The sequence below is a fragment of the Nannobrachium achirus genome (assembly GCF_963921795.1).
Source record: "Nannobrachium achirus genome assembly, chromosome: 16".
NCBI lineage: Eukaryota > Metazoa > Chordata > Actinopteri > Myctophiformes > Myctophidae > Nannobrachium > Nannobrachium achirus.
The window spans coordinates 34,000,962-34,014,871 of record NC_137823.1 but is presented as its reverse complement, the minus strand read 5'-3'; the positions used below and the strand labels follow the sequence as shown (position 1 = coordinate 34,014,871).

Sequence of the window (13,910 nt, the reverse complement as noted above, 5' to 3'; positions counted from 1 at the left end):
TTTGCATAGCTGGGGATGCCCATATTTGGTAATGCCCATATATGGGCATGTTCTGACATCACATTGTTGACTATCAAGCAGGGGTCTGGTGCAACTGGTCCGATATACATCACTGGCCAGATGGCCAAGAATTTTCGGCCTAAAGGGCGAGGTCGCATGTCGCCCTGAGGCGTCTTACTAGTTATTGTGTTTGGTAAATGGTCATCCCAAGTTATTTGAAGGCGTATTGAAATTGCTAAACTAGTAAGACGCCTCATGGCGACAAGCGACCTCGCCCGCGCCACAGTGATTTGGACATCAGGGATGTAGACATCAGGGATCTCCATATATGGGCATAAAAGGGATTTGTTCCCCTGGCATCACAGATGTAGGGATGTGGACATCAGGGATGTGGACATCAGGGATCTCCATATATGGGCATAAAAGGGATTCTGTACTTAGTGTGACATCACAGTGAAGCCAGAGCATGATATCAGAGCGGCAACCCCATTCTGGTAAAGTGGTTCCCCTGACATCACAGTGACATCAGAGCATGATGTCAGAGCGGCAAACCCATAGACACGTCTACATAAATTAAATAAGAACATATGATAATGATGACTCAATCTTTATATGCTGTTGGTGGGAGTCACATAAGATGTCATGGAAAAGTATTTCTTGTAAAGAGTGGGAACCCTGAGGTTATCCAAGCATAACCAACATTAACTCTGACCTTTAATAACATTTATCTTCTTCCTTTACAGGTCTTGCCATCACCGATGAAATATTGCAGAATAAAGCAGAGTGGTCCAAACTATTTGAAGCACCAAACTTCTTTCAGAAATACAAGTATGTATTAAACTGCCTATCCTGTTGGACACACGTGGTGAGATTCAAATATTTCAATAAAGATTATCATTTGCACATCTCACACACACATGCACAATACTTTTTTAGGATATGTGAAGTTTGGTCCCAGTTTTTATGGTTTCCACGCATTCAATTTGAAGTTTTCAATAAAAAGTCTTTCTGATAAGACTCCAACGCATTTTTGCCTAAGCACCTTCTTCGATTCTCAACGGATCATTAAAGCTCATTACAATGTTAACTGAAAACACTACCTGATATACTACCTAAATACTGTCCCGTCAATGTAAGCACAACTTCTATATTTTATGTATTTTTTTTGTTATTTTTCTTAATAAAAAGGTAGGTACTCGCTTGTAAGAATTCCTATTAAATATTAAACATTCCCTGGTTTTCCCCTGTGCCTTATCTTGTACTCAATTAAAAAATAAAATGATTTAGATCACAAATTGCACAATGTATTTCTTGGTAGTCTTGATTTTATAGACTTCTTTTATTTTTGATAATGGTATGTAACAATTTCCAATTAGATTTCATAAATCAAAACTTGAATTGGGGGTAAATGTATCTCACATCTCACTCGAGCAGTTGTGAAATTAGCAGCTCGAAAAATGTTTTGGACAAGAGTTTAATGTCTGAAGCTTATACCTTACAACTTATTTTATTTTGTTCTCCCTAACTTAAAGGGTCAGTTGTTTTTTTTGGGTGGCGGGGGGGATTCCCTACCTTAGCCAGTGTTGAACAAACACATGGGTGCTGTTATGTCTGTATAGTTTTATGTCTGTGTAGTTTGAAGGTATTTTGAACATTGAGTTTGAAACTAGTTTAACTAAAATCCTGGATGTCTAGGGATCAAATAGTAGCTACTCTCAAAAGTTGGGAAATGTATCTCAAGCTGAGGATTTAATACAAATTTGTTTAGCCTAGCATCAACAGTGTATTTCTATGTATTTACTTTTTACTTGTTTAATGATGTTAGGTCAGCTGTCCATCTTTGGGTGATTTTTTACATCTAAGAAATGAGTTGAACTAGGCTAAGATCACTGTTGAACATACTGTACCTTCAAACGGCACCAGGAGACAAAAAAAAAACACCCATGGATTGTATGTCTCTGGCTAACTAGGACAAATGGCAGTATTCTCTAAAACCCAAATAATTTGGTTGTACAACATTGTACCATGTCAGCTTAACCACTAATTGTGGCTCCCTTGTGGCTCTGGTTTTTACACATTCAACCACTGGTAACTGAGATTATAGAAGGAACGCTGTTCAGTGAACCAAAGTGCTGCACTGCCTTGTGTCACTCATATTGTTTTCCCCCTTTTGATGGCTGTTCAAAGTGAACAATGACATTAAATGGCATGTGCAGATACCATAGATCTTACAGCCTTAAGCAAACCCTGGCAGAACAAATACTGCCGGTGCCAACTGTTGCTCCCCCCTTCCTTGAAGCGGCCTGGCCAGAGAGGAAATGACACACAGTGGTGTGTTCCAGCTTTAAGCTTGGAAGTTGGATCTTTGATTCTATTTTTCTTGTTGCATTTGGAATGTTGCTATAAGCTCTCAGCCCTTAACACATCTAACTTACTTACTTGAATAGTGTTCATTTAATTGAACTTTTAGAGCAGCCTAGGGGCCTTTTGCATTGGATTCATTGTATTGTGTTATTTGAATAAATATATTGTTTGACAGGCTCAGCACTGGTCATTTTATTAAACTATGGTGGCCTGAGAATTGTACCTGATTTAATTTCTAAGTTGACATCATTCTTTAAGTTGCCATCATTAGTGATTTGATAGCCAATCATATGCAAAAGTTAGTTACATCATAGACAGTGAGCTGTGCAGTTTTAAGCTACTATATATATTCTTGACATTCACTACAGAAAAGCAGCGCCTCCATACTGGAATAATTGATATTTTAGAAAGCTTTGAAGGGTATAATCAAAATAAACAACTTGAGTATCAAGCATATATGACTCAAAATGACTACTTGAATGTAATCAAAAATAAATAACTTGAATATCAAGCATATACAACTCAAGACTCCAATAACCTGTACAAATAGTTTTGCAGCTTGGTCTTGTTTTTCTATTGATATAAATTTGCCTATAATGATCCAAACAGACTACTTAACAGTTTGAGTATGGTATTTTGGGCACTGCCATGTGTAGAAGTGTTCTGTGGCTCTGAATTTTGCTGTGTTGTATGGGTTGCTGTAGGGGTATGTGTCCCCTGGCCGTCCTGGAGTATTGGTTGTCTGCGCTCTCTGCCTTTAGGGTGTAATGGCATTGTTCTGTCTCTTATGTTCCAAGGCATTATATTGTGTTGCTAGCAAGTGCGCCGACAGAGAAGCAGCACCTGGAATGGTGAGTACCCAGAGCTCCGGAAAAAATTATGAGCGTAAGAAAGCAGCAGTAACCGAGTGTGAGTGAAACTGGAACGAATGAAGACGTCTATGTAGATTTCTTTGGGTGAGACTGCTTCTTATTTGTGGCCATGCTGTTCGTAGAGCACAGAATCTTTTTATATATTAGTTTTAAATATTTTCTGTCCAACTGTTTTACCAGACGTTGCTCTGGGTAAAAGGCTTGTTTTTATCTGATCCATCAGGGTGGGTTTGGTAGAGTCGAAAATCAGAATCCTGGTTGGAAACCTGGAGAAGAACGAGTTCATTACTCTGGCCCATGTCAATCCACAGTCTTTCCCTGGCCCCAAAGATGGCAATGAAAACAAGTGAGTACCCTGTTATTAAGTAATATTTTTTAGGCTTTTGGGAATGCTTTTGGAGCATCTGACATAACTGGCCTATGTGAGATTTTCAATCTCTTGTGTTCTGTTGCTTCCTGCTATTTTATTATTACACATAATAGTACCGTGAAGTATTCAACTTGCTGCTAAACGTCCCTTTCCAAATTAGTGTGACGGCCGTCCATATAAATAATATTTAATCTTTGGCCAATTGCTAAGACTTTCTATCCTTTACCTTTGTTCCAGAGATGAGCTGAGCACCATGTGGGTTATTGGGATTGTCTTCAAGAAGATGGAAGGGTCTGAGAATCTGAACGTCGACCTGACCTTTGACATCCAGTCTTTCACTGACACTGGTGAGGATTTTGAGAGTTGTGTGATGTTATCTAATCTGTTCAGCCTTTTTTTGATAAAAATGTACCCATACATCTATAGATCATCCCAGATTTACATTTACCCTCCCTGTGGGAAATCTACAGATTTACTCAGGAATGTGTATACATTTACTGCCCCACTGGGAAATGTAAAGTAGTTTGTCATGAGCAATATTTGTGCCAAATTTGGAGCTTTTGAACACCTGGTGTGCTGGGAGAAGAGGCACGATAACATTCGGAGTGACCCCTAATATGAATGTGTTTATTATGTGCATAATTGGTACCCCAAAAAAGTTATGAAATGTCCACAGAATATCGACAGGGGGCATTATTTTGTACATTTCAAACACTGATGACTTTTTCTGTATGCCCGCCTGCCTGTCTGTCTCATCATTGTGTTGTATGGCTGCAGTGTACCGACAGGCGATAAGCAGCAAGATGTTTGAGCAGGAAATGAAGATCTCAGCCATGCACGTGAAGAGGAGACAGCTCCACCAGTTTCTGCCAAACCTCAAACGCAGAAAGGTCTGTCGCATACAGTGTATTTCACACATTTAATTTCATAATATACAAAAATAGTCAAACATATATTTTCAGATACTCCTATCAGGAAGCAAATATGTAGTATTTTGACTTTTGAGTGACTATTTTGTCATCTAAAAGTGAAACGTATGAGTCTTCTAACTCATATTTTATGACTGTGGATGTAACTATATTGTGTTTTATATTATATATGTACATCATTATGCGACATATCGCTCCTGTTTGTGACTCCTTTTGTGCTGCAGCATTCCACTGAGGGTCTTCGCCAAATGAATGACAGCAGTCTCGACCTATCGATGGACAGCGACAACAGCATGTCAGTTCCCTCGCCTACCACTGTGTCCTCTTCTACCCCCATCAGAGGGTCCTCACTGGGCCTGCCTCCAAACCCTTTTGGGTGAGTCCCAACTAAGTCCCAGTCATAGACATAGATTTACTGCTGCATTCTATTCCGCTGCTCAATAGGTTTTCATACACCCTTGAGAGGAATCGCTCTCCTAATACAAGCAAGCCTTTTAATTCAATGTAGGTGCAAGGTGGAGATGTCTTAAAGTCTTTAGGAAAGCCTTGAAGATAGCTTTGACGGTCTTCCTGTACCTTGCAACCTGCTCTTCAGTTGATGAATTAGGGGCATCTCTGGGTTTCAAAAGTTTGCCTCACATTGAGATGGTCTTGAGTTGACTGAAGCCTTTGTGTGTGGAGTTTTCAGGTTCTCCATGTTTCACATGGGTTTTCCTCTCAAACTAAAAGACATGCCACTGCCCTTGATCAAAAAAATTGCAGCTCGTCCCAGGGGGCCAAAGAATGGCTAGCTTCTAATAGTTAGGATGGGTTAAATGCAGAGGACAGTTTTGGGTATGAATAAATGTATTTGACAATATACAATAACTAAAAGTTGTAAATTACAAGTTTAATATTAAGGTTGCAAGTGTTTTTCTGAATTGTATTGAATATGTTTAAAATCATACTACCGTAATGCACTTTCCATCATCCAGGACAATTCAAAACTCAATAGGTTTATCCTTTTGTGTCTACATACAAACAGGGCCAGCTCTGGATCTGTCACAGTCCCCCACCCAGAGGCCCAGATAAAGTCCAAACCTGCTGGGGAAGCAGAGGGAACCAAGCCCACCCTGGTGCGCCAGCGCTCCAACCCGGCCACAGTGCCATCCAGCAAGACCCCGCCTCTTCCCATGGGCCCTCCCACTGCCAAAAGACCAGGTTCCCCCCAGGCGGAGGCGCCAGCAAAGAAGCTCAAAGCTGACGAGGTCCAGTTATCTTTGCTTTGTTTATTTCATATTTGTCATGCTCAGCAAGTAACTTGTAGGTCAATCAGCTGAAATTCCTGCAAGAAGTGTTAGTGTGTAATCTCTTGATTTCCTTATGATTTTAGGAGACGAACACTGCAGGCAGTCAGGGATGTGCTGGTGTGCTACCCAGTGAGACCCTCACCCCGTCTCCCCCCATAGTGAAGAGAACCCCCTCACCCCAGCTAGAAGAGACCATGGCTGAGGTTGGCTTGCTTTTAGCACACCAGTAAAAGCTGGTTGCTTTTAACTAGGGCTGGCCCCGGACTTCCAGACATTTGTTATATTGACAATTGGGTTTCAATTCCAAGGTTGGGACATTCAGTGTTTCCTTTTTACAACCTGGTTCACAAGGCTGCTCACTCTGCACTTTGCTGTTGTTCTGGTTTATGGATGTGGTATGGTCTGTGTGTTTGTACAAATGACTGGATCTGAGCAGTGAGCGAAGTCAGCGAACACAACAAAAAAACACAATACAAAGCTTTGAATTTTGATTCGGCATTACCACTGAATGTTCAAAGCCAAATGAATACCACTTGGGCCATCCTTTCTGTAGCTTCAACTTGAATAATCGGAAACTATAGGCTAAAGTGTTTTTTTTTCTTTCTGATTGCTCTCCTCACGTCTCAGTGTGGTCTCCTTATGAGAAATGGTTAGAATGACAAATAAATTCTCCCCCTGTTCAACGTTTAACCTATTGTACCATCTTCTGTGTGTTTTCCTCTCTTCTATATAGGATCCAGTCAGTGAGCCAAAAGAGGAAGAAGAGAGCGTTGCAATGGAGGCTGAGGTAACATTAGCTGATGTGCTTTAACTTTGTCATTTTGAAGTATCGTTAATGTTTGGAGTGGTACCCTGATTGTGTTTGACATTACCGGTATATATATTTCCGGTATATACGTATATATTTCAATATCTTTTATATGCAATTTTTTTATTTCCCCTCAGGCGACTGAGGAAATACCTGCAGCTCAAGGTGAAGTGGAGAATGGGGCACAAATTAAGGTATTGATTATTCCTAATAACGCATGCAATAGATTTTTACCCAGCACCATACATTGGATGAAAAGCAAATATATGATGACATATTTAGTCATCCAAAATGCAGAGTGATTCCATTGCTGCCATTTGGAATAAACACCGGTTGTTTATCAAGGAGTTCTCTTTACCTTTTTAACCCAGGTTCCCATTTGAGCTAATCTAATACTTAACTTGCCTGGACAGATGTTATAGATACTAAATCGCCTGGACACATCCAGAACAAATCCCTATGCACAATATTTTGTAAAAGGAGACAGCAGCATGAGTGTAAGCGCACATGCCAGCTGAAAACGGGTGTTCTTTTATGTACAAGCAGAAATTAAAACAGCATGACCAACCAGGGCTCGAACCTGGTAGCACTGTTGCTAACAGTTTAAAATGTTAGCAGCACCAGAAAAGATTTAGGAGCACCCACCAAAATGGAAGGAGCACCAATATGTTATCAATGTTATTAGATGAATAAAAAACAAGAATATAAAAGAAATGGTGAAAGTAGCCTTACAAATACATTGTAGGCCACCTCTGGGGCCTCATGCAATAACTGTAGTGCACTCTGTCCCTCATCCATCCATATCGTCAAAGAGACAGAGGTATCAAACATCTCCAGAGGAGAACCCTCCGCTGATTCCATTCATCTGTTTTTTGTTAAACGTAGCTTCAGGGCTTCGGGTTCTCTCTCCCGCCTATGGGATGAACCAGAGGTGAGCTTTTCCACCGAGAACCGAGTTGGTTCCGAACCGTAAAAGTTGGTTCGCTACCATTTCGCAGAAACAAACCAAGGTTCCAAGAAAGTTGCCATCCCATAGGCGGGAGAAAGAACCCAAACTGGTTCTTTGCCGGTGGAAAAGGCCCCACAGAGAGAGCCGGTCAGTCCTCAGATTCTCAGTCTCATACAGGGAGAAGAAATTATCTTTCTCTCAACGATGCAGCAGTATCGGATCGTTTCTCAACATACAAATACTTGAAATAAAGTTACTGACGCGTGGCATAAACACGCTGGAATTTCAGCGATCAGTGATGCCCCCGCCCCGCTCCACTGTGTCAATAAGAAAACGAACGTGCTACATGCTATTAGATTAGCATCTAGAGCATGGGGTCTTCAACGTTTTCAGGCCGAGGACCCCTTAGTTGAGAGAGATGAAGCAGGGACCCCCTCAACATTTTCATAGATTCCATATACAGTAGTTTCATCGTTTGACACACAATCTTCAGTGTAATTTGGATTCATGTCAATTTGTCTTCCTATTATCTTTGCCTTGCTATTGCTCGCGCTCTCTCTCTCTCTCTCTCTCTCACTCACTCACTCACTCACTCACTCACTCACTCACTCACTCACTCACTCACTCACTCACTCACACACACACACACACACAGACAGACACAAACACACTCGTCTCTCACACACACACACACACACACACACACACACACAGAGCGAAGCGTTGTGAGCTTCAAGTGGCTAAGATAAAAATCAAAGATTTGGAGGACCCCCTGTAGTAACTCTGAGGACCCCCTAGGGGTCCCGGACCCCCTGTTGAAGACCCCTGATCTAGAGCTACTGTTGCAGCTCAGACTCGGAGGGGACGGCAAGTCTGTTTACACAGTGGCAGGGAGCGCTCGTTATGGCTCACTTGGCTGGCCGTTTTGGTCACACCACAGTCATTCTTTGTAATCGCACGGGTGCTCCCAATTATATTTTTATGTTGCACAAATTACATTTCAGGCGCATTTCGAGTCCTGCCAACCTGTGGGAGTCACTAGTGCAGTGACAAAGATGCCCCTCCCCAACTGTATTCCCTCCTGTAATTAAGGCCAGGGAATCGAATCCCTGCTTTACCCCTGCGCCTCCCGGATGCCCTACACACAGATTGTATACAAGTTATCATTGCTACTGACTTTGTACTTTTGCAACAGAAGATACAGACCTGGTGTAAGCTCTTGAGTGTGCTTACAGATGTATGTCTCTAGGCTAAATTACAGTACAATATGGGAGCCGTAACATATTATATAAACAATCAGGTACAGGCCAATATAATGGTCTTTCTCCAAAAATAACTCTACAAAATTGATTCAAGGAATAAAATGACTGATCTAAACTATTTCTTTAACCTTTTCTTGTGTCCCTCCTTGTCCTCCCAGAGACTGTCTGACCTGTCTGACGTGCCCCTGCTCCCCAGCAACCCCATTCCTGTGGTCAAGAACTCCATCAAGCTTCGTCTCAGTAGGTAGAAGCAGACAAACAGGTGAATGGATGCCTGCAACCAACCCCTTCATCTACCTCTCCTCTCCTCCTTCCTTCCCCCTCCCCCCATAATCTATGATGGAAATCTTTGTATTCATTAATCCAGAGTTATAGATGACCCCACGGTAATGCAGCCTGACAACACAGACAAAACAGAGGGGCTGGATGTGGAAGTGTCACCTTGTGGATATTACACTAGTGTGGAACACCGCGGTCGCCACAAGGGGGCGATGAAGCTCTTCTGCTGGCATCTTCCCCCTCCTCAAGTTCCTTCCTCCACTATAGCAATGGGTAGAGGTTAACCCAATGAATACACTGTTCAGACTCAGAGACCACTTCACTCATCCCCAGTCTGAGCCCAGACCTGGCTTCTGGTGTGAAAAGGCCAAACAGGTGCTAGAGCCAAGTTGAAGGATACAGTGTTTTTCTTTTTATGTTTTATTTTTCCTTCTCCCTGAGCCTTACTTTCCTGTCATTTTCCATTATGCTGATTTGGATACAGATTACATCACTACTTTCACTGTTGAGTTTCACATACTTGAACTGCTGCTTCAGTTGTCAAATTCAGTCTGACGGGGCCAAACCAGATGAATCTTCATGAAGCATTTAAACACGTCCTGTAAAAAATGATAATACAATGACTTAAAAACACAGGTGATCCAGGTTCAGACTACCCACCCGTTCATGTTTCAAAACTGCTGGCTCTTCAAGTAAATTGATGATGGGTGACGAATGACGATACATCGCCACATGATAATGAGCATTATGAATCTGTGCTAGAGTTTTACGTTTTTTAGTTTTTTGTTATTTTGGGTGGGGAGGGGGGGATATTTCTTCTTTCTACCTTCTCGTTGCATTTCATTCAGAGGTTTGGCAAGGTTCCACTTATCAATGTTGTTCTTTCTTTGTCGGATTGATCAACAGTGACCTGCATTGTAACAATTGTGTTAATTAGCAGAGGGGTGGAACAAAGGAGATTTTACTGGAATGCTTTTGTTTCCTCTTTTTCTTTTTTTTACAGTATATGAAACAAAACATGACATGAAACGAAACATAACTAATTATTCTGTGTTTCAACTGTTGTTTTGCCTTTTGTTTTAGCAAATCAGGGAGGGTAGTTGTAATGGAGAGTTTCGTATTATGTTAAGACTTACTTTCATTAATGGAACTTAGCTCAGGTTTGGGTACACAACTGACCAAAATGCTGCTCACATTTTGTGGTGATAAATATAGCACACAGACCCCTAGCGCCAGATGATGGACCATGTGCATTCAATTATGTACTGTCTACTTTTGACTTCATACAGTCCTCCACTCCTCAAACAGTGGATTGCGGCGTATCTTCAGCGAGGAAGATGAGCGGTTTCTCCTGCAAGCTAGGTCACCTTGTAGGGTAGTTCTGAGGTAGTTTGCTAACATCAAGAATGGTGAAGCTTCGTTTCTCAGTTTAAAATTGCTTTCGAGTCGGTTCCTGCACCAGTCATTGGCTTTGTGACAGGTGGGCTAATCCTACCGTGCAAGATAGTGAAAGGCTAGGGCAGGCGTGGATTAATGGCATCAATCCAGCATCACACACCTTTGATGCACCCAGCCTGTTACAGGGTCATCAGGAACAAAAAGGAGGACGTACTCCTAATTAAAAAAAAAGAATGAATAAGTATAACATTTAATAAAGGTAGCTGAGTGTTAGCTGAAGGAAATGTAAAGGAGTTGACCAGTTTATAAACTTTAAAATGTACATGGTGTTGTACAGTAACCCTCAGTGTCTTGTCTTGTACGATAATAGAAAAGAGAAAAAAAAAGAATTAAGTGTGCGGAAAATACGACTTGAGCTTTAGCCGTGATGGTTTTGAATGTGGCATTAATTATGTCTTACATAACATAATCTCACATAGCTTTGGTGAATAAAAAAAACTGTTTCTTTTATTTTTGTTTTAATTTAATTTTATATTTTTTACTTTTGTTTGGTTGCTTGGTTACATTACAGGATTGGAACTGAAGGAATGTTAAACTGGTTGTTAACTTTGATTTAGCAGCAAGATCTTAGTAGTTGACTGTATTGAAAGCTTAAAAAGGTGAAATCCGAAATTTTCACCTCATTATTTTGTTGATGTGTATCAACATTTTTTTTGCTTTGTCTGAATCGTTTGTGTTAATCACGTGGAATATGTTAATATGAAACCAGATGAAGACCACTGATGATATGGTGCGTAAAAATTCTAACTGTATAGATCACTTTTTCAACAAAGCATTCTCTTGTTCTTACAATGCTCCTTCTCAGTTAAAGTTTTTTCTTAGGCTTATTTGTAAGGATGGGGTATTGTACTTTTTCACAAATAAAGGTCTACGATATTGCAGAGACGTGCCGAGAGTCCTCATTCGCCAAACAAGGCCATTCCACCACGTATTAAACTTGCATATTTCCATACACGCGAAACCGTGGAGTTGTTCAAAAATCATTTGAAATAAAAGCCAGATGAAATCTCTGAAATAATGTATCATCAGCTTAGGGGATTTCTGTCAGACGAGACACCCAGATATTCATCCCAGGGAGCAGACTGATAACATGGCCTAGTTAAAAATGTTCTGTTTGCATCCCAATCCGGTCAAAATTTCCCAAGACGTAGCTTGTAAGAACGTGTATGTTGTTGCTAAGAAACAGTCTTTCCTGTGCCCCCAGTAGGTGGTCCTCTTATGAATATCATTACAGATCCGCTATTCAGAAAGACACCTTTATCCCTTTCACTGCATGTTTGGCACTATTTTCACTCTTTATGGTAAGGATGATGTTTATCTTCATATCTATGCTAACTCAGACTCACTGCTTCCCATATAGGCTATGTTTACTGTAATATTTGCTGTGACTCTGGAGCTTCAGAGCAAGAGGACAAGATACTGTAAAGAGGGAGGAGATCAGATTCTGAGCTTGGAATTGTAAATGGCTCAATTTATGTCCAAGATACTAGTGCTTATGGTTATGTTACAAAGGTCCATGCCATATATACTTTAATGAACACTTTGCAGATTTTCGACGTTATTTCCATTTATTATTCATGTCTATAACGTCCACAATATTTGCCAATGTTCTCAATCTCCCTCACTGAAGTGAGCTTGTAACAGCCTAGTTTATATTGCCACTCCGTATCTTATTCTAGACATCATTGGGTGGCGGAAGAACTACTCGCAGAGTTTCTAATTAAGTTTCAAAGTAACCGGACCAGCTCTGAAAACAATTTGTGATACAGACACTGGTTAAACACAAAGGTGGTCTTCATATTAAAAAATATATATATTTTGTTGCTGTGTATTCTTGGGAATTGCCTTCGAATGCAGTGGGATGGAATCCGTACTCTTTTGGAAAGCACCTCTGTCCGTAAAATAGTTATTGTATTGCCTGCTCACTAATGATATCAACTCACTAAACTGTATTTGGATGTTCAACGTCCTAATAGCAGGCACCGTTAGTGTGCACTGTGCAGGAGATTTCAGATTTTTCCATCAATATAGTTGGTGTGCAGTGAGGATTTTATTGGTTCCATTGACAACACTGACCATCATAATGATAGGATATCCACCAAAAGTGGTGAAGTTCTCCTTTAATGGCAGCGACGGTGCCACCAGATACCTCTGTCATTAATCATAGACAACATTAGGCCCTCATCCAGAGGTGCATCCATGGGCGGTCCAGTCCAGGGCATGAGGCTCCCCTAGAGTTGTGGCTCCTCTTACCCCGGCAGAGTGCACTCTGTGTGGGGTGGAGGCCCAGGGCATGCCCCCCTGTTCTCCTGCTGGGCCTCCATCTGCTGCGAGGTGGTTAGATCCCCCGATTGATGGCAAGACAATGAGTTTATGACATGTGTCCCCCATGAGTGACGGAGGGTCTTGTCCCAACTGGGCCTCCTCACTTCCACGCGCCTCACAGTTGTAGCGGGCAGCATGCCAAGACTAATGGGGGGACTGGTTGTCCTGCTGCGTTCTGGGGCTTGTAGTCTACAACATGGCGAGCTACCCGGGACTAAAATTAAATCTTTTTTGGCTTCTGTCCGAAGACCTTCTGGTAGGGGTGTGGTAGCAGTGTGGTAACATTGCCACGTGTAGCCCTTAAACAGGTACCATCAAATATGATATGACGACTGTCCATATATGAAACTGATGTTTAGTCATACACAATCACCTCACGTGGTCAGGTAGCCTTGAAGAAGTTATTTGTGATTAAAACAATAAAAAAATAAAAAATACTAAAAGGCTGTTGATAGCTCTCATTCTCCTGTCAGAGAGCCCAAGGTGAAAGTAGGCACAGACAAGGACTGCCTTTGTTTCGCTGAGATGCTTTGGGAAGCCTTCTAAATCGCCTGCTCCGCCCTCCTCTGAAGTTCCCTAGTTTAACCCAGCAGTACCTGTTTCATGCACCTGTCAACATCTTTGCCTTGTGCTTCTTCGATGGATACAAGTTTAAAAAAAGCCCTCCCCCCACTCCTTCCCCCTTGCCCAAAACAGGTGATAAAAGTAAGCCTGCTCACATGTGAGCGACTGAAACAATGCTACTGTACCTTCAAAGGAAGAAGATGCCACATTTTGAGATGATTGGGGGGGATGGATATGAAAGGGTTCTTCAGGGCAAGATCAGAGGAGGCTGGGAGTCATGCGCTGTAATGTTGCTCTGAGTGATCTGACCAGTGTAGAGGGCGCATAAGGATCATCATGATGGACAGACAGACTTGCTGGGGTGTGTTTTTAAATTAAGTGCTTTGTTGCAACGACTTGGTTATATAGTGACCGGAAAAAGCTGTCAACTCATAGTGTGCG

The 13,910-nt window shown here is 41.5% G+C and overlaps 1 protein-coding gene across 1 annotated transcript; it reads left to right on the top strand.

Annotated features, from left to right (window-relative positions):
- Window positions 1-727: 727 nt before the first annotated feature.
- LOC308300975 (poly(A) polymerase alpha-like) lies at window positions 728-11,447 on the top strand (the record flags this gene model as incomplete). The annotated part of the gene is made up of 11 exons (XM_080744870.1): window positions 728-828; window positions 3,162-3,215; window positions 3,460-3,582; window positions 3,844-3,953; window positions 4,384-4,496; window positions 4,760-4,911; window positions 5,560-5,782; window positions 5,908-6,027; window positions 6,558-6,611; window positions 6,770-6,826; window positions 9,002-11,447. Coding segments are annotated over 11 exons (1,197 nt in total), but the record flags the coding sequence as incomplete, so codon positions are not given.
- Between the last annotated feature and the right edge of the window lie 2,463 nt (window positions 11,448-13,910).